This window comes from Coffea arabica, chromosome 8c (assembly GCF_036785885.1).
Source record: "Coffea arabica cultivar ET-39 chromosome 8c, Coffea Arabica ET-39 HiFi, whole genome shotgun sequence".
In the NCBI taxonomy this organism is placed as follows: domain Eukaryota; kingdom Viridiplantae; phylum Streptophyta; class Magnoliopsida; order Gentianales; family Rubiaceae; genus Coffea; species Coffea arabica.
The window spans coordinates 1698375-1717821 of record NC_092325.1 but is presented as its reverse complement, the minus strand read 5'-3'; the positions used below and the strand labels follow the sequence as shown (position 1 = coordinate 1717821).

At 34.9% G+C, this 19447-nt stretch overlaps 1 protein-coding gene across 1 annotated transcript; it reads left to right on the top strand.

Annotated features, from left to right (window-relative positions):
• The first annotated feature begins 6426 nt into the window (after positions 1-6426).
• Positions 6427-11010, top strand: LOC113706491 (uncharacterized). Its single transcript, XM_027228404.2, has 5 exons — positions 6427-6913; positions 8467-8528; positions 9434-9524; positions 9974-10076; positions 10162-11010. Exons 1-5 carry the CDS (start codon positions 6738-6740, stop codon positions 10867-10869), a joined length of 1140 nt encoding a protein of 379 aa, XP_027084205.1. The 5' UTR covers positions 6427-6737; the 3' UTR covers positions 10870-11010.
• Positions 11011-19447: the final 8437 nt, after the last annotated feature.

The following is a 19447-nucleotide window of genomic DNA, read 5'->3' as shown; positions in this document are numbered from 1 at the left end:
GTTTTACTAGTCGATTATTGGAGTGGGAGCACGGCCACTTTGTAATGTTATGAGTTGTAATCCTATTAGGATGACTTTTGTTGCAAACTAGGACCTATATTTTCCCTTATTGCTACTAATGGCCGGACTCTGAATGCTACAAATGTGCCATTTGCCTTGGGTGAATTTTTCAATCCTAAATAAACTTTCAATGGACATTCCATCCTAGTGTATAGAATTCGAAGTTGAATTTCTAATTTGATTTATTTTGCTAATTACTTGAAAATTATTTATTGTTGTTGTTGGTTGACGTTTTCATTTTCAATGGAGCCATTTTTTTTTTAAGAAAAGCTAAAAGAATAGGAATTGTATATAAATTGAAAGATGGAAATATTTTCCAATTAATTCTGTGTAAATATGTGATTTGCATGTCTGAGTGATGTTTATGGCTTTCCAAGCAACAAAGAATCTCTCAAACACGGTATTCACTAAAATGTCTTTATTCATATAATATATGTGAAAAAAAAAAAGTTGACAACCATGATCACAGAATAATTAATAAATTTCAAATAATGCTTTTTTAAGGAAACGTGTATTTAGTTTGCAATACTTTATATGCACATTATTATTTTAGTGTGCATTTATATTAACTTTTAACTATTAAAAGTTAGTTTAATGTTTGTGTTTGGATTGTACCTTATTTACCTACACTGATTTCTTTGTATCATTAACAAATTTTTCAATCATTTTTTTATTTCACATACATCACATTAAAAAAGTATTAGGGTATTTTTTTAAAAAATTATCCCGAATAATCTCCTATCCAAACACATTTGTCCCAATCAACTAATTAAGAGGAACTAAAACCTCAAAAGATATTTATATCACCATTAAACTTTTGAGAATAATCATGGAACAAAGATCTAGCGATTAAAAAGTATTTATAATATCTTCAAAATTATACATAATTATAAGGTGAAAGTTATGAAATCAAAATTGTAGTTGACGTTTTTGTGGTGTTAGTATAAAACATAGTGGATTTAAGTGAAGATGTCAAAAAGGCAAGGCGGTTTAGTATGAAAAAACCTGCAGCAATCATTAAAAGAGTTCCCTGTTCAAAAGTTTGGCCATCCACGAAATTCTGAGCCGTTGGATCGGCAGATAATGGGAAGATAACGTCATCCACCCTATAGATGTGCTGCGTCAGCAGCGAGGCTCGGCAGCCAAAACCGGCACGTCGGTAATGTGGGGACCACGTGAGTTGAAGTGCCAGGTGGCTAATTAGTTGATAATGGATAAAGGCAAATCAGAGGTCCACCCTGGATTGATTGTATTGGAAAGTCAAGTCATCGAGTGGTTAATGCCCACTACACGTTTCAATTGTGGTGGGCCGCCTAAACACCATGCATCATAGGATGATTTTTTTATATTGGATGATGGCAAATGTTTATCTTTCTTTTGCTCCTTAGGAATAATTTTTGGCATACATGATAAGGAAAGAATGTTGTGTGTCTGGATTGGCCATTATTTACAGAAAAAAAATTACTCACGTCGTAAACATATTTTTTAATTATTTTATCTTTTAAAATATTTTTTCATCTCATATATATCACATCACAAAAAAATATACAATAAATATTTAAAAAATTTCCTTTGTAAGACTATTATTGTTACTTCAAAGAGAAGTTTTGCACCTGCTAGATGAATAGACCTCTTCTTTGGAATAATCTTTTTGCGGTTTTTGATTAAAATAAGGGATAAATCTTATATGCATTAATAGTGCATACACCATCAAGATTGAATTTATGACGCATATTTAAATTTTGAATTTCAAGTTTAAATTTAAATTAGCTGTTATTTATCAAAAGCTAATCGTGTATAGCTGTCAGTATATAAAAGACAGAAAAAAAAAGGGTTAAAATTAGTTTATAGTTAACCGTTTGAATCATGTTATCTCCATTATATGTGTAGTTTTTTTTTTTTTTTTTTTTTTTGCATAACAAGGGGGAATTGCATCCACACTGTCTTCAAGTGTCAAAACAACTATTATAGCCAATGTAAATATCTTCCATTGCATGATTGCACATTGGAAAATAAACGTCCGGACAAAAAAACACGTGAATCAATAACAATTTTATTTCGCTGTCCTATGTAGACGCTTTTTAAAAAAAAATAAATAATCCTATGCAGACGACTTTGAATAAGGAAATGACAAGTCAATGCGCAGAAATAGATGCAAACTTTGCTAAATCTCCAAACAATTAATAAATGAGTCGGTCGCTGGAGTAAACGATTATGGCAATTGCAAGAATGTTGAGATGTCTTTTTCTGTTAACGTAGGGGCTCCAACAAACATCTTATATCATATTTTAGTAGTGTTGGTAGACTTTTGGAATATCGTGTCATAGAGGTTATAAATTGACTCACTTGACTTGAGCTGCTGAGAATGTGGCCAATTTGGATTAGAAATTGCCTTCTTTGGAATGTGACATTTCGTGAGTCTTTTTTTTTTTTGTTTAAAAAAAATTATAAAATACTATAATATTTTTTTGAAAATATAATGTGTCCAAGGTAAAAAAATAATAATTACAAATTATATTAAGAAATATTTTTACGAAAATCTAATTTTTTTTATAGAAAATACAAAACAAACGAGGTTTTAGTTTCGAGAGATCGAATCCAACTGCTCTCTTTCTTTGGATTCCAATTTCCGTTTTATTTGATTACCCTGTATAAATCTCATATATCCTCATTTGTCCAAACTTATCTTTCCTTCGGGTTATGCATTGGTGGTCAATTTTGCTTCATTCATGCTGATCGGCATCTGTAACTCTTTTTTTTTTCCCCCTTTTTCTTTAGCCATAGGTGTATATCCTTGTTCTTGTTTGCATGTACATATCCTTATTCTTGTTTGGAAGTGCAGTAGAGTAGATGGTTTAAAAGAAGGCACATTTGATCAACTATTTTCTTTAAGAAGAAGAAGAAGAAAAAAGAACAAAAGTATATTAATTATAGTCCCATGCAACAAATTTAAACATAAGGAATATATATATCTTTGGAATTGAATGGTGGATTACAAAAGTAAGGAAAAAGCTCGAAAGTATGAAGGCCATTGGAGTCATGTCATAGGATCCCAAAAGTTTCTTCTGCCAAAAAGCCGAATTTTGTAATGAGCCTAATTGTGGCCCAATTTCAAACGATAAACAAAAGGGCTTCCAGAGTTGAAATGGTAAAAGCCAATTTAGCCCAACAGCTTACGGAGTTTAGAAGATCAGTACAAATTCCTCAGTTTTGTAGTTAGGTATTGGACTCAAACTCTTAAAGTGATTGGATTTCAATCTGCATTTTTTAGAACTCTAAGTCCAATAACTTTTAGAGGAAGGTGAACCGGCCAGTTAGATCAACGCACAACTTCACAACCTCAGAAGCTGAGGTTTTGGAAAGAGAACAGAAGCTGTTTATATCTTGTCATTTTCTTTTCTAACAAAGAGGATGTTTGGATGGCAACTTTTTCAAGAGTTATTAGGAAAATTTTATTGGAACACTTTTTAGAATGTGATACACTAGGGCGGAGTGCTCATGCATCACGTGGGTGTTTGGTACATGTGATTAAAGAGAATTTTTTTGTGGTTGAAGTGAATATCAAAAAACTCATGCACATTAAGTGACAATATTATTGATAGGTGAGCAAGTGAATAGAGATGAGAGTAAAATAATGATGCATATTAAGTAACATTAATAATATTGTGGCAGATAAAAACACATATTAAGTAATATTTAGAGAAGCAGCTACCAATAGATAGTAGAGTAGTTTAAAGGACATTAAGTATGTCTACTTATTTAGAGATAGTAATAGTAGGAGGCTTATTTGGATACTCTAATGAGCAGCCTCAAGTACTCATTGTTTCTTGGTGATCCCTTCAGTTTGTTTTGTGGGTGTTATTTGAGTTAGAGGTGTGTTACCGGACTTTGCAGAAGAGGAAGCTTCCATATTGGTCAGTGTTTAGGGAGTCACTAGAAGAGGAGATGTTATTTGAGTCGGTGTTTAGGGAGTCACACCACAAGAACCACCCACAAGAACAATAAAATTAAGGAACAAACCTCACCTCAAGTAATAACTTCGACTGAAGACCATTTTGGAATGCTGAGTGTAAAGGTTGCAAAAAATAGCCCAATCTCAGAAGCCGAATGGGAGAAACTGAAGAATGTGAAGAAGGAGTCATTGGAACAACCATAACCGATACTCAAACATTAATTCATTGATATATCCATGTTTTTTGGCAGTTTAATTGAGATGTAAATAGCAAAGAAATGGGTTGTTTTAGACATCAGACATGAGTCTATCAATAACCTCACACGGTTAGTTATACCATCGAGTTTTTGTTTTAACTGCACAACAAAAGCAACACTTCAATTAAATATGTCTATAATACCATTTCGGTAATTACACCAACATATAAGTTTATATGACTTGTACCTAATGCAAAAATAGTTTCAAAATAATCCCACATTCCAAAAATACTCAGATATCTCCCTAAATAAAACCTTTAAATGCACAAACATGAGGACATTTTCGTAAACATACCCAAACACAAGCTGCTATCAATTTTACCAAAAGCTTAACAAAGCTACACATCATTCCAGATTTTCGAAATGCACTTATCCCCCGCGATTGAATTTCAAAACTTCTCTTTGACCACAACTCATTTTTATTTAGTATAAGGATATAAGGTGAAAAAAAAGTGATTAAAACTTCATAAAACAATAATCCAAATGGGGACAGAGTTTCCTTTCTGTTGCTTAAAAGAAAAGCTTGTCTTTCCCTTATTTACTCACTGATAACAAGTTTTCTATTATGAAATTAATGAAATGATAAATATGGATATTCATTTATCTCTTCAAAATATATATCGAAACATTTATCCCCTATAAAATTCATTAGTTCATTAATGTATCTTCTGATATATCTTTTCATAATTAGTTAGTTCATTATAGACCTACTTAATTCATGTACTTCAAATACACAAAAATTAAAAAAAATTCCCCTTCTTTCTTCTTCTTTCTTTCCATGCCTCAGTTTACCACTACCTCTTGCGTCGCCCAATGCCCACCGGCATCTCAATTGATGCTGGCAACGATCCGGCAACTGTTTTTTTCTTTCTTTCTTTATTCCCTCTATCTCTCCTCCTCCCACCTTTCTTCTACTCCCTTACTCCCTCTTCCTTCTCTCCTTTCCTCTCCTTTCCCACAATCTTCCTCCCTCTTTTCCCCATCGCCTCTTCTCCAGTCTCTCATTTCACAGGAACCTTTCCCCCTTCCCTGCTAGTCACGCAACCAAAACCGCGAGCAACTCGATTGATTTCTACAAGTCACCTAAACATCATAAACTTTGATGAGTTCCAACACTTGAATCCTATAAACTCTACTTAGGTTCCTTTGAATCCTAATGATCTTCTCCTTTCCTTCAACAAACTTTGTATTAAACTTTTGATAATTCTTAGATTCTTTGTTTCATGAAAACCCTTTTCATTTTCATTAGAACATGACTTTTCTTTTTCTAACTCCTGTAAAGATCGGTGTTTGATCAAATGGTCAAAAGTGATTTGATGTGAGATTGATTTTTTAACTAACGGTTTGGCTAACAAATACTTGTAAGATTAATTCAAGAAAGTGTATAAATACACCAAAACCGCGAGCAACTCGATTGATTTCTACAAGTCACCTAAACATCATAAACTTTGACGAGTTCCAACACTTGAATCCTAGAAACTCTACTTAGGTTCCTTTGAATCCTAATGATCTTCTCCTTTCCTTCAACAAACTTTTTATTAAACTTTTGATAATTCTTAGATTCTTTGTTTCATGAAAACCCTTTTTATTTACACTAGAACATGACTTTTTCTTTTCCTAACTCCTGTAAAGATCGGTGTTTGATCAAATGGTCAAAAGTGATTTGATGTGAGATTGATTTTTTAACTAACGGTTTGGCTAACAAATACTTGTAAGATTAATTCAAAAAAGTGTATAAATACAAGAGAGGATAATATTTGTTTGTACATGTATTCACATAGTAGGTTGAGTACAATTTAGGTGTATTAACAAATGTCTATTAAGCAACCGTTAGAAAAATCCTTTTTTAATAAAGTATAATTGATTGAAAAAATAGCTAAATGCAGGAGTGCAATATTTTGGATTATACATATTTAGGTGATAAATTAGGTGCGATTTAGACGTATCAATTAGTGCCGATTGGATCATCTTATTCTAATGTTTTAAAATCCTTCTTTCTCTTCATTTAAAAAAATTTATCCCTTCTTTGCTTAAAAAAAGAAATAAAAAATAAAAGAAAAAAAATAAATAGGTTTTAAATTCCATCTCGCCCAAGCTTAATAAAGGCGCAACGGTATTTAAGTATGCGTTTAACAGATGTCCGCACCTTTCCCCAAATCCCAAACTCCCTGAGCCCCACCCAATTCAAATACTACTCGTCTACGCCTTTTCCTCCCAATAAGCAGCTCCAAATCACGCCTTCTATTCCTTGGCTATATAAACAAATCTCTCTCCCTCCCTTTTCCCCAATTCTTTGAATGTCTACGTAAAGTTTTGCAGGCAAAAAAAATACACACACTCCCACACCTCTGAATTCACAGCGCGGTCACTTCAGATATCATCGTCGATTCTCAGAATTATAAATAAACCTAAAAAAGTATACTAATAGGGAATTTCATTGTAATTAATTTTATTGATTTCTGAAAGGGATGGCGGCTTCATCGCCAGCCCTAAGCAACAACAGTAACGATACGCCGAGTTCCTCCGGCGCCGGCGCTGCCACCTTCAACGTCAATACTCCTCCCTCAGCTGCCGCCACGTCGAAGAATCTCCGCGGACTAAACAAACCTAAGTGCATTAAGTGCGGCAACGTTGCTCGTTCCAGGTAAGGTTACTGTCAGTTATTTCGAGTTGTGACGAAATTACTGTCTGTTGTTTTTCTTATTTTTCTTATATTATACAGATATTTTTCCTGAATTTTTTTAGATTAGGAAAAAACTGAAATAGTACGATTTTTGATGGACCACTTCCCTGTTAATTAGTAAAAATTTGATTTTTAGGGCAAATTTGCTGGGTAGGGATTGATTGGGAACATTTTGAGGCTTCAATTGATATATATTGGATACAGACTATCTATTCTCTCTGGGGAGCTTTAGAAGAGCTTGCTTGTGGGTCAGTTATTATTGTTGAACTGATTTTGGGGGAGGAAGAGACATTTGTAGCTTAGGAAGGAATAAGTTGTTGATGTTTTGGCAATGTTGGTGCTGCAATTTGTGAATAAGGAGGTATTGATAATAATCAAATTGGTCCAGAAGCTTGTTGGTTTTAGTCATAGTTGTGGTTAGGTAATGATGGTAATAATAGATTACGGTGCTGTTATTAAGTCGAGCAATGCTCTTCTGGATTGCATAATTGCGTTTTGTATTGCGCTCAAAATTTTGGGGATTGTATTTTTAAAAGAAAAAACACAAAAAGGGTCTCATAGGCTTGATTTTACTTCCTAATGACTGAACTTCTCAGTAACTCTTCCATTTTCTGTCACATCTATGGAATTTTTTTTTTCGAGAATTAGGAAGAACAGGCTATATTAGAGGACTTCCAAGGCTGTGGGGATTTTTCTGGCAACTGGACATTGTGGTAGTTGATTGAAGTTAGAATGGGGATTGACTTTGATTTATTAGGGATAGTGGGGGAGTGGCACCATAGACAGTGGTTTGAGGCTTTTGCCTCTACATCTTATGAATTTGACCAAGCACTGGGAGCTTATGTGTAATGTTGAGTAGATTGTTGCTAAGCTAACAGACAAAAGTGGCAGCCAAGGATTCGTCATTCATTAAAATGGTTTGAAAATTGTTAAAATGGCAGATGGATGGTTGCAAATTGTCAAGTTTTGTTTAACTTGGAAAATAAAACTATTGTTAGTTTGCATCAGTTTTCAAATAAACCAAGTTTTGTCCCCTTCTTTCTTTTTCTTTTTTTTGAAGGTAATAACAGATTAGGATGTGCTTGGAAACATATCTTAAGAGTCAATTTGCTTTGGTAGAAATGTTCTGAAGACAAACATTGGTCATAAATGAGCATAACTGAAGTCCTTTAGAAACACGAGCTCTCTAAATATGTGGGCAAAATTTGTATCCTTGTGATAAAGCACTATTGTAGAGGGAAAGCTTGTTCTCCATAGATCATAACCAAAGAGGTGGATTATTTACCAAGATACTATGAAAAGTATTTGATTGAGTCGAGTGCTATGTTTATAAGCGAGTTGAGACAATGAAATTCTGGGATTTTTAAGAGTTATTGAGGTCCATGATATCTTGCTGCAGCTGCATTTCCTCCATGTATAAGTTGTCCCTTGCAATGAGCTACATGCTAGAGAAAAATTGCGCATCATATCTATTTTGTATCTTCTTCTTTTAATGGGACAAATGAAATATGCAGGTGTCCATACCAATCATGCAAAAGTTGCTGCGCAAAGGCTCAAAATCCATGCCACATTCATGGTTTGTAGACTTCAAGCCTTTAATAGTGTGGTTAAGTTACTAAGTATCATGCTGTGTTCCAAAACATAGAATAGTGGAAGCTGAGATAGAAAGCTTTAAATATCATGTACTTTAAGCATCTTATGCAACTAAGTACTAAGATTTATCGACAAAAAGTCCTAATTCTTGTTTTTGATTTGTTGAGAACCAAGAAATGCTAGAAATGAAGTAGATCACTAATGCAGAATGACAAGATATACAGATAGATCCTAAACAAATGAGGATGAAGCAGAGGAAATTTTGGCAGGACTAGGTTAATTAAATGTGGGCTGTACAAAAATAGGGTACAAAGAATAAATGCTGAACCTGCATGTATAGTAAATAGGCGAACACGTTGGAGATGTGATTAGGAACAAAAATGCTTCTAAAGCTTCATTCAGAAAACTGAACTTTGGCACTCATTTTATAGTAATATAAGTTGTGCTGCTACTGCGCTAAAGCACTGCTTGCGGTGTTGCTCACATCCAGTAGCTGTCAAGAGTACCGGAATGAGTAAAAGCAACATCTCAAGACTTACTGGTTATGCACATGTGATAATTGAAAACATGCGTGACTTTTGAAGAACCTAAAAAGCATTGCTGCTAAGCAAAGTGATTGCCAACTAATCGCCAAGTTAAGAATATAATAAATAGAATTAAGTTACCAGAACATACAAGAACAGCCTTCTTCTGCCTTTGTGATGATCCTGCTTCAGATGCCTAATTTATTCTAGTATCTGGCTTCTCTGCTGCGAAAAGCTTGTTTGGGATGTCGTGGTTATTTTATCTTTATCACTTTGTTAGTTGCATATTGTTAATAAAAAAACCTTGGCATCCATGTGCTCTTTCCCTCACTTTACATACCATCTCCTAAATGGTTAATTGCAGTTCTTAAAGGTGGTTCAAATATTCCGGACAAGATAAATTCTTCTAGCTCACCTGCAACGGATCCTCAATCAGCTGATATATCTCACTCTGGGTAAGTTAAAAATTCCTGATTTTCCCACCTATAGTATCCTCCAACACTGTTTCTCGAGTAACTTATGTGCTATAGTTTTGCTCCCAACAATGGAAACCCTATTGGATGTACGGATTTGCATTTGTAAGCATACAATGCATGATCTTCATGGTGAAGAAATTTGGTGTTTGATGCCGGTCTTGATACCTGAAATTTGGTTTCCACCATGTTCCCCACATCTAGATGCAGCATAATACTTGTATTATATTTCTTGAATCCCTAGTATCCAAGTCATGTATTTGTTTTTCTTAGCATTACCAGTGCTCATGAGTCCCTAAGACAACTTGTTAGAGGGCCTTGTCATTTATAATCAGCTGACACACTGCATGTTTTGATTTTTTAACCTAAGGTTTAGTTTTTCCCCGTCTCTAGCTGACCTAAGCTTTTGATCTTTGTGGTTTCTATTGCAGAAACTCGCACAGGGTTGCTTCCCTACGCCAACTTTCTAATACCTTTGCGCAGTTCAACAATTTGCAAACCCCTGTCCGATCCAGGAAGCCTCTGACACGAAAGGTTGGAACGTGTTGAATGAAGTATCATCTGTTAATGTGTCTTGTGGTCGAAGAATTCTCATCCTTAGTTTTGAATTTGATTTCAGGATGCTCAGGTGATAAACGAATGGAGATTTTTGAAATTGAAGGAATTTAGAGATAGGAACATTGAAGCAGAAAATGAAGCTTTTGACCGCTATATGAGGAATGTTAGTCTATTGGAGGAGGTATTTTGTGTTAATTCGGCACTGGATGGGCAGTCTGAAGAAGGATCCTCGGCAGCAAATACTGACCGTTCTGTGGATGACTGTAATGAGATAATGGTACCAGGATTGAAGCTAAAGCTGAGGTCAAATCCAGTTAGAATTGAAAACTTCAGGAAGAGGGTGCAGTATATTGTTGATCAGGGGTTGAGGGAGCTTAACAAATTGGAGTCAAATGATGGCAATGGTGAACTTGGCGATCCAGATGAAATGGGGAACAGACCGAAGAAGATGAAGTCTTCTTGGAGAGCTGAAAGAGCGTCAGCCTTGAGCGATCTTATTGATAAGTTAAATAAAGCCCGCAATGAAGAAGATTTAAAAGCTTGCTTTGACATGTATTCTCGCATCTCCAAGAGAGCAAGCAAGACTAGTCAAGTGGATTCTGTTCTTGCTGAGGCATCCGACGAGCAGAATCCCATTGATAATCTGTTGCATAAGGAACGTGCCAGTTATGCTCCGCCGAAGTGGTTTAGCTCGACTCCGATTGATCAGGAGTCCCTTTGTAGAATAGATTCATATTTTTGTTCCCTTGAGGACGTGGAAGATTTATGAATTTAGCTTACTTTAACAGAAAGGATCACTGTTTTTCCGATTGAGAAGTTGGGATTAACGATTTTGTAGGTTCCTCTCTGCTGTCTAGGATTTTATGATAACCTCTTTGCTGCTCTATTGTATGGAACGTTTACTTCTGTAGCAGTGATTGCAATTTAACTTGAACGTTTCATTCTTTTCTTTTAGCCAACGAATTGTTGGGCCTTCTGATGGTACTGTGCTTAATTTCAAAATGCAGGCTCTGAAACTGCAAAATTGCTGGGCCTTCTGATGGTACCTCGAACGCATCTGTCGTAGTTTTTCTATTGGGCTAGACAGAGCCTCTGGATCAACTCCAAGCTTCAACCTGACTTGGGAAGACTCCTTGGGCCATCAAAGTGGGCTAGTGACCAAATGCTAATCATTAATTAATCTGGTAAGTACTAATTAATCTGGTGGGTACGAGAACCATTTTGATTTGAAATGAAAATGAAAATAATGCGTTGTTGTTGTTGTTGTTGTTTTCCGAGTGACATCATCATTTGTTGGAAATGCCTCGCCTCTGTGGTAGTAGCTTTCTCATTAGGAATAGGAAGGAAGTCATATACGAATTGTTTTTTCCGTCCACGGATTAAGTATTTGAGGGTTTGGACGTTCCTGCTTCCCACAGCATTTCATTTGATTCGATTCTATCCTCAAAAAATAGAACCATTTCACCAGGAAGAAAAGTGGATCGATCACCTCTGATTTTTTTTTTTTTTATATATATATAGAATAAAAAGAATGCTTACTGAAATCATCGTCGAATCCCAATATGTTCCCATCACACTACAACTACATGTGCCTCAAAAAGAAGAAAAAATAGGCTGTGAATCACAAAATTGCAATCTCATCAAATTTCCTTGGGACAACCAACCAAACGAACAAACAAACAAAAACTTTGTAAATTGTCCATATTCATTGTTTATCTTTGAATCAAAGTCATTGTTTTGTGTATTGGTTGAACAAATGAATAGGTGGTGTCTCCATTTGAAAGAATCCCAATACGGATTTTACACAAAACAACTCCATTATGACAAAGAAATTCCATCTTTCTCAAAAAAAAAATTTTTTGGCTTGAAAACTTCTTTTGAGAGCCATCAAACTTTGTTGCTTAATGGGGTGGTGCTTTTTTACTTGCTTTATTCTCTCCCTATGTACCTCAACCCGCACCACACCTCACCGTCTTTCTTGGTGGATGTCTATCTTCCTTTCCATGCCATCTTCCCTCGAAACAAGGCTGTCAATACTTTCAATTTCTGTGGCCGAGCCCATCTCGCAATCAACTTTTTTAGTACCTTTTCCATTATTATCAACACCATTATCATAGCAAGTGCTCCAAACTCTTGATCCTAATCATGATTCGATTTAAGCCAATTTCTCGACATCTGTATAAATAAAGAATTAGCCAACTCAAAAGACCATATTGACTCGCTCTATCATCAACAAAATATTTTTGGTTGGAAAATCTTGAAATCTTGATCTATAGGTGCAAGACTTATCAGAATCGTGGTGGTCTAAAATTACTACTATCTTTGGCCTCGCAAACTTATTAAACGGTTGTCGATCTTGACCATTAATGCATAGCTTTTTTTTATGCTGAAATTGTGAACCGTATCATTAGAAAATTCCAAATGGGATCGAATGCATCACTGATTACCCTGCAGGACTTAAACCAAATCTCACATGCTCTCCATCAGGACTCTGGAGCCTTTCTTGACTTAAATTAAGATTGATTATTAGTTTAAGCAAATCCACACGGGGACGAAGCATCATAATTATGCTGGTGATAAAGATTGGACAAAAGAGTCAATAGAAAAGCCCACATGGGATATGGTGATCTCAAAGCCCACTACAGAAAAAGTAAAAAAACAACATAAATCTGGCAAGTATAGATGATGTGACTATTTATGTAGAAAGTTAGATCAAGAAGGAAGCTTCATCATCTCTGATGTATTGGTTATTCTGTCTCCTTTCTTCATCTCTGATGTATTGGTTATTCTGTCTTCTTTAAACAAAAAAATCTTTCCATGTGTGTGCACTATTCATTGAAGAATCATGTTGCAGTATAATTCTGGACTTGTACTATAAGAGAAGTGAAATGATGCTTTCCCTCTATGCTAGTTGTTGACGGTCTGCTGCACTATTCCTGCCAATAAAGTTTTTCACCAAGTTTTGGTACTAAGCTTGTCAAGTGAGGAAAAGGGCCACATGTTCCTGCACATCTATCCAACACCACCCTTCTAGGATCTTGGTTGGTTTAGTTAAAAAGCAAATTCTGTCCATAAAAAATTTGATGAATTGTGCTGTTTTAAATCAGATCATTTTTCATCAATTCATCTTCCCATAAAAGGAAAAGGAAAAGATGAAAAGTTCAATCCAATCACTTCCTTACATTGAAAGACATTTAAGAATAATCTCTTGCCATTGTTAAGTCAAGTAGACCTTTTTTTTTTAACCCCAGATTGAAGGATTCTTGATGGTCCACCCGTTTTAACACTAACTACTATTACCAAGTCATATTACTAGCTACACCCTAGAAAAATTACTCTATTTGTTTTAGTTAATTTATCACCTGCTCCTTTTTACTCAGCTGTCATATTTGTATGATTCTGGTGTTTGGATGTTGAATAGCTTTCACAGACTCTCTCTCTCTCTACCCAGAAATTAAAGCTTTCAGACATTTTTCTAATGGTACAGGTGGATAAATTGTAGGTCAGCTTGAGCACAAAGAATCAAATTCTTGTTCAGCAGACTACCCTAGAATGCTTCTTCGTGACATCTAATTTGGTGCTTTGAGTCGTCCAAATTTATTTAGTCATTGTCTTATTGGGGGCAAGACTCCTCCTAATCATGCATTCAATACGCTAAAAATGTCTATCAAATTCATGTACAAGTCAAACATCCAAAACATTTATATATTTTCAATTCTCTTCTTTCTTGACCTTGGAGCAATAGGTTGATATCAAACCGACCTCCAAGGGGACAATTTGGCGATTGGTAGGCCAACCTGAGGAGATAACTACAAATAAAACATAATTATAAGGCAATTAGCATAGACTCCATTAATAGATGAATCAGTTAACAACTTTGCCTAAACATGGGCTGCTTGATTGTAGATGAAATTATGAAACATCACCATTTCGTTAATGCTGATCAGCGTGGCGCATTATAGGTTGTGAAATAGGTCAAGAGAGGCAGGTATAAACTTATTGCTCACAGCAACTAGCGTCATGTATCACAAGGGATTATGTAGTACTAATCCAAACATGAGATTCCAAATTTATGCAAAGTTACATCTCAGCCAATATATGGTACACATGGCCAAACCTTTCAATAATGACCGTGATTAATAGTAGCAGTCATCATTAGGGACGGTTAAACTCATTTTTTTGGTTTCAATGAAAGCTTGCTTTGATGACCAACAGCCAGGAATGATGCTGCAAGATCTAATCCAACTCAATACACAGTAATCAATTTCTTAGACCCTTTTGCCTGAGGACCTTGGCCTGGCAGCCAATAAACAAGAACTTAACACAACGATTAGGGTTATTTTCAAAAATTAATTATTATGGGCTAAGGGGCAAAGATGCCCCGTTTGTAACACTTTCACACTAGAAAAGCAACAATAATGGATTTGCTCCACCTAAGTTATAAAAGATGTCAGATAAGGGGAGCTGAGAAATTTCTAGCGGACAACTTGGACGAGTGAGTATATCTACCTGTGTCATGTGTAAAGATTTTGTAAGCTTAGTTTGAATCTTATAGAGAGTATGGACGAATTATATGGCAGGAGGAAGAAGTTTGCACGAAATACAAGAGACTAGAGCTGGGGGGCAGAAGTTGAAAATTGCACAGGGAGATGAGCTTTCTTGGACGAACGTGCAATAAGTGAGACTTGTCGGCATTTACTAAATGAAATATATGGTAGTAACAGTTTTCGTGTCAAGAAGTAATTAAATTCTTGCACTATAGCCATGAAGAGGAGATGGGTTGTGCAAGGGTGGACCAACTGAGATGTAAAATGCGGGTGAATAAGACATGGAGGAAGCAAAACACAAAAGAACCAAGTGCAAAATTTTATTGGTTTTGCTGACCCAAGATGTTAAGTTGATGGAGCAATGGATAGAGAAGGTTGAAACCGTCATCTAATTGAAGATGTGTGGGGTTGGTAAAGGGGTGATTAGGGAGGGACAAAATTGAAGCCACCGATAAGAAAAAGCTAAAACCAGGGGTTGCTATCAAATTTCTTTAAAATGGGATTCTCAAAAAAGAGTAGCAATTTTCATTTCCCTACTTTGACAGATGTTAAATTAATGTCTCAATCGCCCTAAATATTAATCAAAAAAAGAAGGATAAATCTTATAGATATACTATTATAGTTGAATATACGATACTTATGTAAAATTTGAGTTTCAAATTCAAATTCGAGTTATGTGTCATGCATCTAATGGTGAAAGTGTATATACTGTTAGTATATAGAAGATTAATCCTAAAAAAAAATGTACAAATGTACTAGTTTGGAAAGGGGGCGGAAAAGAAATGGTAATGGCTGGCTCTTGAACATGCTAGACTTTTGAACAAATCAAATCAACAACCTAGCCAGGACAATTAGATGAGCTGCAAGAAATCAATAATGGTAGGTTGATATTTGCTTTTGATGATAAACTCTACGGAAGGCCATACAATGATTAATTTGAACAATTATAGTAGGCCAACTGCTTGTGTTTTTCTCCACAAATTTACTTGTTGACAATTGACAAACCCGGAGATTTTAAAGATGGCTTCATTGGTCCGGCATTCTGCTAAGGGGGCCAGCCGCCAGCCTAGGAGGAGGGATTTTCTTGTCTTCTCCTTCGGTCATCAGAGTAAATTACAAGCCCTGATGTCATATCATTTCTTAATTACGTTACACGATTTACTTCTTCTTATGCTTTTGAAATAATTTTTTGTTCACTCATTGAGATTCCCAGCTAGAAGCATGATGGTGTGTTTTTTTTTTTTTTTCAAAACACTGTTTTCAAAATGCTACTTGGATGATCAATACAATGTTTCTTTGTCAAATAATACGTAGTAGAGTATCTAAGATTCCTACATTTGAACTTCTCTACGTTTTTGACCACTTAATGAGAGCCAGATAATGGAAGCAAAAATACTGAACAACAATGGAGACATGGGGTCAGGGGCTAATTTTAGGCCCTTTGCATCCTCGTTACTAATAATATTTTTATGTAGAAAAGCCAAACAAACACAACTAAACATACAATGCATGGAGAAGGAAAACTCATTTTTTATCTTTGATTAATGCTATGTCCCTCCTTTGGGTTATGGTTATGAGAAAGGGAAAATTAAGCTTCTTGTATGCAACCGAGATGATCCAAGCCCTGTTAATTTTACCTCGATGAACATGGATGCATATTGTATATTCGCGTATGCAACTGACAATAATCAAATGAAATGTTGGGATTTTGGAAACTCAGAGCAAGATGGAAGCTATTCTGCAAGTTACATTTTTAACTCTTCTTATGGCCTGATTTTCCCATGTAGAGTTTTCCAAAATTCCAGCACTAAAGTTGTGACATATCTACCAAGCTATTATAAAGGTGTTAATTTCCTATTTATCATAGAACCGTTTACCATTTTACATTCACTGTCCCTTTATTTCTTTACACCATACAAAATTGTCAAAGCAATTAGGGCACTGCCTTCTTTCTCATGCGGTCTCATAGTTAATTTCTTTGGACTTATTCTCAATTGCTGTTAATTTTCAAAAGTAGAATGAGAAGCCAAAAACACATCAAGTGCTTCTTTTGATTTCTACCTTTTTCTTTTTCTTTTTTTTTTTTGGCCTCAGGAAATGCTAGCAGATTAAATTTTTTGCCTCTCCATCTTTCTTTCCACAAGATTGGTCAATCCCATCATTCTAATATTTTTGTTTGGTCTCAAATACTGTTTTAAGAAATGAAAATCTCATTTACTTTCTAAAGGTCTTGAAATTCAGTAACATTAAGAAGAAAGTATTTCTCTATTGCATTTTCGTAACGGTACTAGAAAACTTAGGGCCTGTTTGGATTTCTATTTTCAGGAGCTTTTGTATAAAGATCTATAATAGCGATTTGATGTATGTGACGTAAAAAGGTAATTAAAAAAAGTGTTTATTGAAAAAGTAAAAATATTTCTGCAGAAAAACACAATACAAACAAGGCGTTGTTATTATTTTTTTTCCCACCCCACCTGGTGTAAATAATTGCTTAATATTTTCGTCTTCTGACAGTAATAATTAGATTTCTAAGTTTTTCTCGTATATATCTGTATTAAGATAACACATATTTGGCTCTATTACATCTCTGTCATTTGACTCCGAGAACATATTATGTTTTTATTTAAACTCTTTTGGTGCAGATTTACTCAAATTCTCAATTGATGGTTTAATTATTTTTTTTTTCAAATCGCAGCTTTGATCTATGTGTACATGCCAACCCAATTGAGATAATCATATAAAGTCATAATAAACATAAGAATTTGCAATGGGGCCCCGATGAGAGCAACAACTAAAGTTGCAAAATAGTGGAAAGGTACAGCATACTTTTCCTTCACCGGCAGGGATTTCAATACAAGGTAAAATGAAACTTCATGGTGTATTTCAGCATCTGTAAGTACATGGTACATGGTCTGAGACGCTATTGTCTCTCTGACGAGATTTTCTCTTCTTGAATTTGCTTTCAACTTTCAACGACTGTTTCTTGCATGTCTCATCACATGTACTGCTCCATCTCGTGCCTGTTCATTGTCTGATTTTTCTTTTCACGATCCAAGATAGATATTTTTCTTTTACTTCGAAGGTTGATGATATCTTGCTACGAAATTCTGTACTTTTGATTTTGTGTTATTACTCAGAAGTGATATTACCAATTTACTGCTGAATCTGTTAGCCAATAAGCGAGAATATCTGCTCGCAGAAATCATTATTATTACGAGCCACTCAACTGTTTCATATATACTCCCTCCGTCCCACTTTGATAGTCTTGTTTTTCTTTTTGGTCTGTCCCAAATTGTAGTCCACTTTCCCATTAAGAAATGTAATGATCTTTCAAATTGTCTACAATACCCTTATTAAATATCTTGTTATTAATACATTGTTATTAAATACTAACCCATTACATTGAATACATTGAGCTTTTCCAATGCACTCTTCGTTATTAGCATAAGGGTATTTTAGGAAATTATTAATCTAAATTTATGTTTCCAACCAAATTAATTACACTTTCTTAATCTGTGTGAAAAAAAAATCAAGACTAAGTAAACGGGACGGAGGGAGTATATATATATATGGAGAACAACTCCTCGTCAAATTTTCAACAGATAATCCTACAGGAAATGGAATTTGTTAAATACCCTTTAAACTCATATACGCTTAGAAAAATTCCTCATAAAAATAAGCGAATCCATGTATTACTAAGTACTAAAAGGTGAAAGCAAAACAGGGAACAAAGGAAAGATATATGATTTATATCTACAAAACCATCTTCTTAAATATAATTTTTTTTTTTTTGCAAGGAGAGGTGATATTTAAGAAACACTACTAGATATTTAAATTTTTGGAATCCCAAATTTATCTACTAGATCAAGATCTACTCAACTAAATAATATGCTAACGCATAATCGATTATCTTTAGTTGCGAATGCTAATCCTTTGAAGCTATTCTAATTGTTGCTTTTCCTCGTGATATTTCCACACTTACAATCCAACTAAGTTGACGGCCATCTGTTTTTGTCTTTCTATTTTGGTTCTTCTTAGCATCCAACAAAATTAGCTTTATAGAATTTGTTTCTTTCACAAGATCGGTCTTTCACAATTAGATTGTTAGGACTGCTTCGTTTTCTGTCAATAATCTATCTATTTTGCTAATGTGGACAGGCAGCAAGTTTTCTCCGCTCACAAGTGAAGCTTGTAACAGCAGCTAGACTTATGTGATGTTTGCCTCTTTAATAATATCATCCCATTTTTCCAAAAAAAAAAAAAAGAAGAAGAAAGAATTAACGAGAAAGAATGAATTAGTCTACTTTTAAATACGGCAAAGTGGTTGCGCTATCAAAGCTTTCTGACTGTTTCTTGCACGCAGTAATGGATTCCATGGGACTATCAGAGTCACTTTAGTTGATGCATTTGTTGCAAAGGCAGCATATGAAATCTTAAAGCAAGAGCTAAAATATTTGGTGAACTGCAATTCAAAGGCCGACAAATGAAGGGGGACATGTGACAGAGAAGTTGAAAACTGGAAGAATGAAATACTACTACTTTTAGACCACCTAAGATTAATTGATGAAACATGAGAAAACCCCGCTGATTAGTACTATCTACCATTTGAGTATGATGAAGATTGTGAAACTGAAACATCACTAATAAAGTTATACTTAAGCATGTCATCAAGTAATGAATCATATTCATTTCTTTTGATTATTCTTCTAAACCCCAAACAGCATGGTCATCATTGATTTAGCTGCTTTTGAGAACCGGAAGGTTTCTTACAAATTAAGCCCTTTTCAAGAAGTCTCAAGA

Excerpts from the sequence above, each read along its gene's own strand:
- LOC113706491 (XM_027228404.2), top strand. The coding sequence starts at position 6,738 with ATGGCGGCTTCATCGCCAGCCCTAAGCAACAACAGTAACGATACGCCG. Across the intron at positions 9,525-9,973 it reads GCTGATATATCTCACTCTGG|AAACTCGCACAGGGTTGCTT; the intron begins GTAAGTTAAAAA and ends TTTCTATTGCAG. Across the intron at positions 10,077-10,161 it reads GGAAGCCTCTGACACGAAAG|GATGCTCAGGTGATAAACGA; the intron begins GTTGGAACGTGT and ends ATTTGATTTCAG.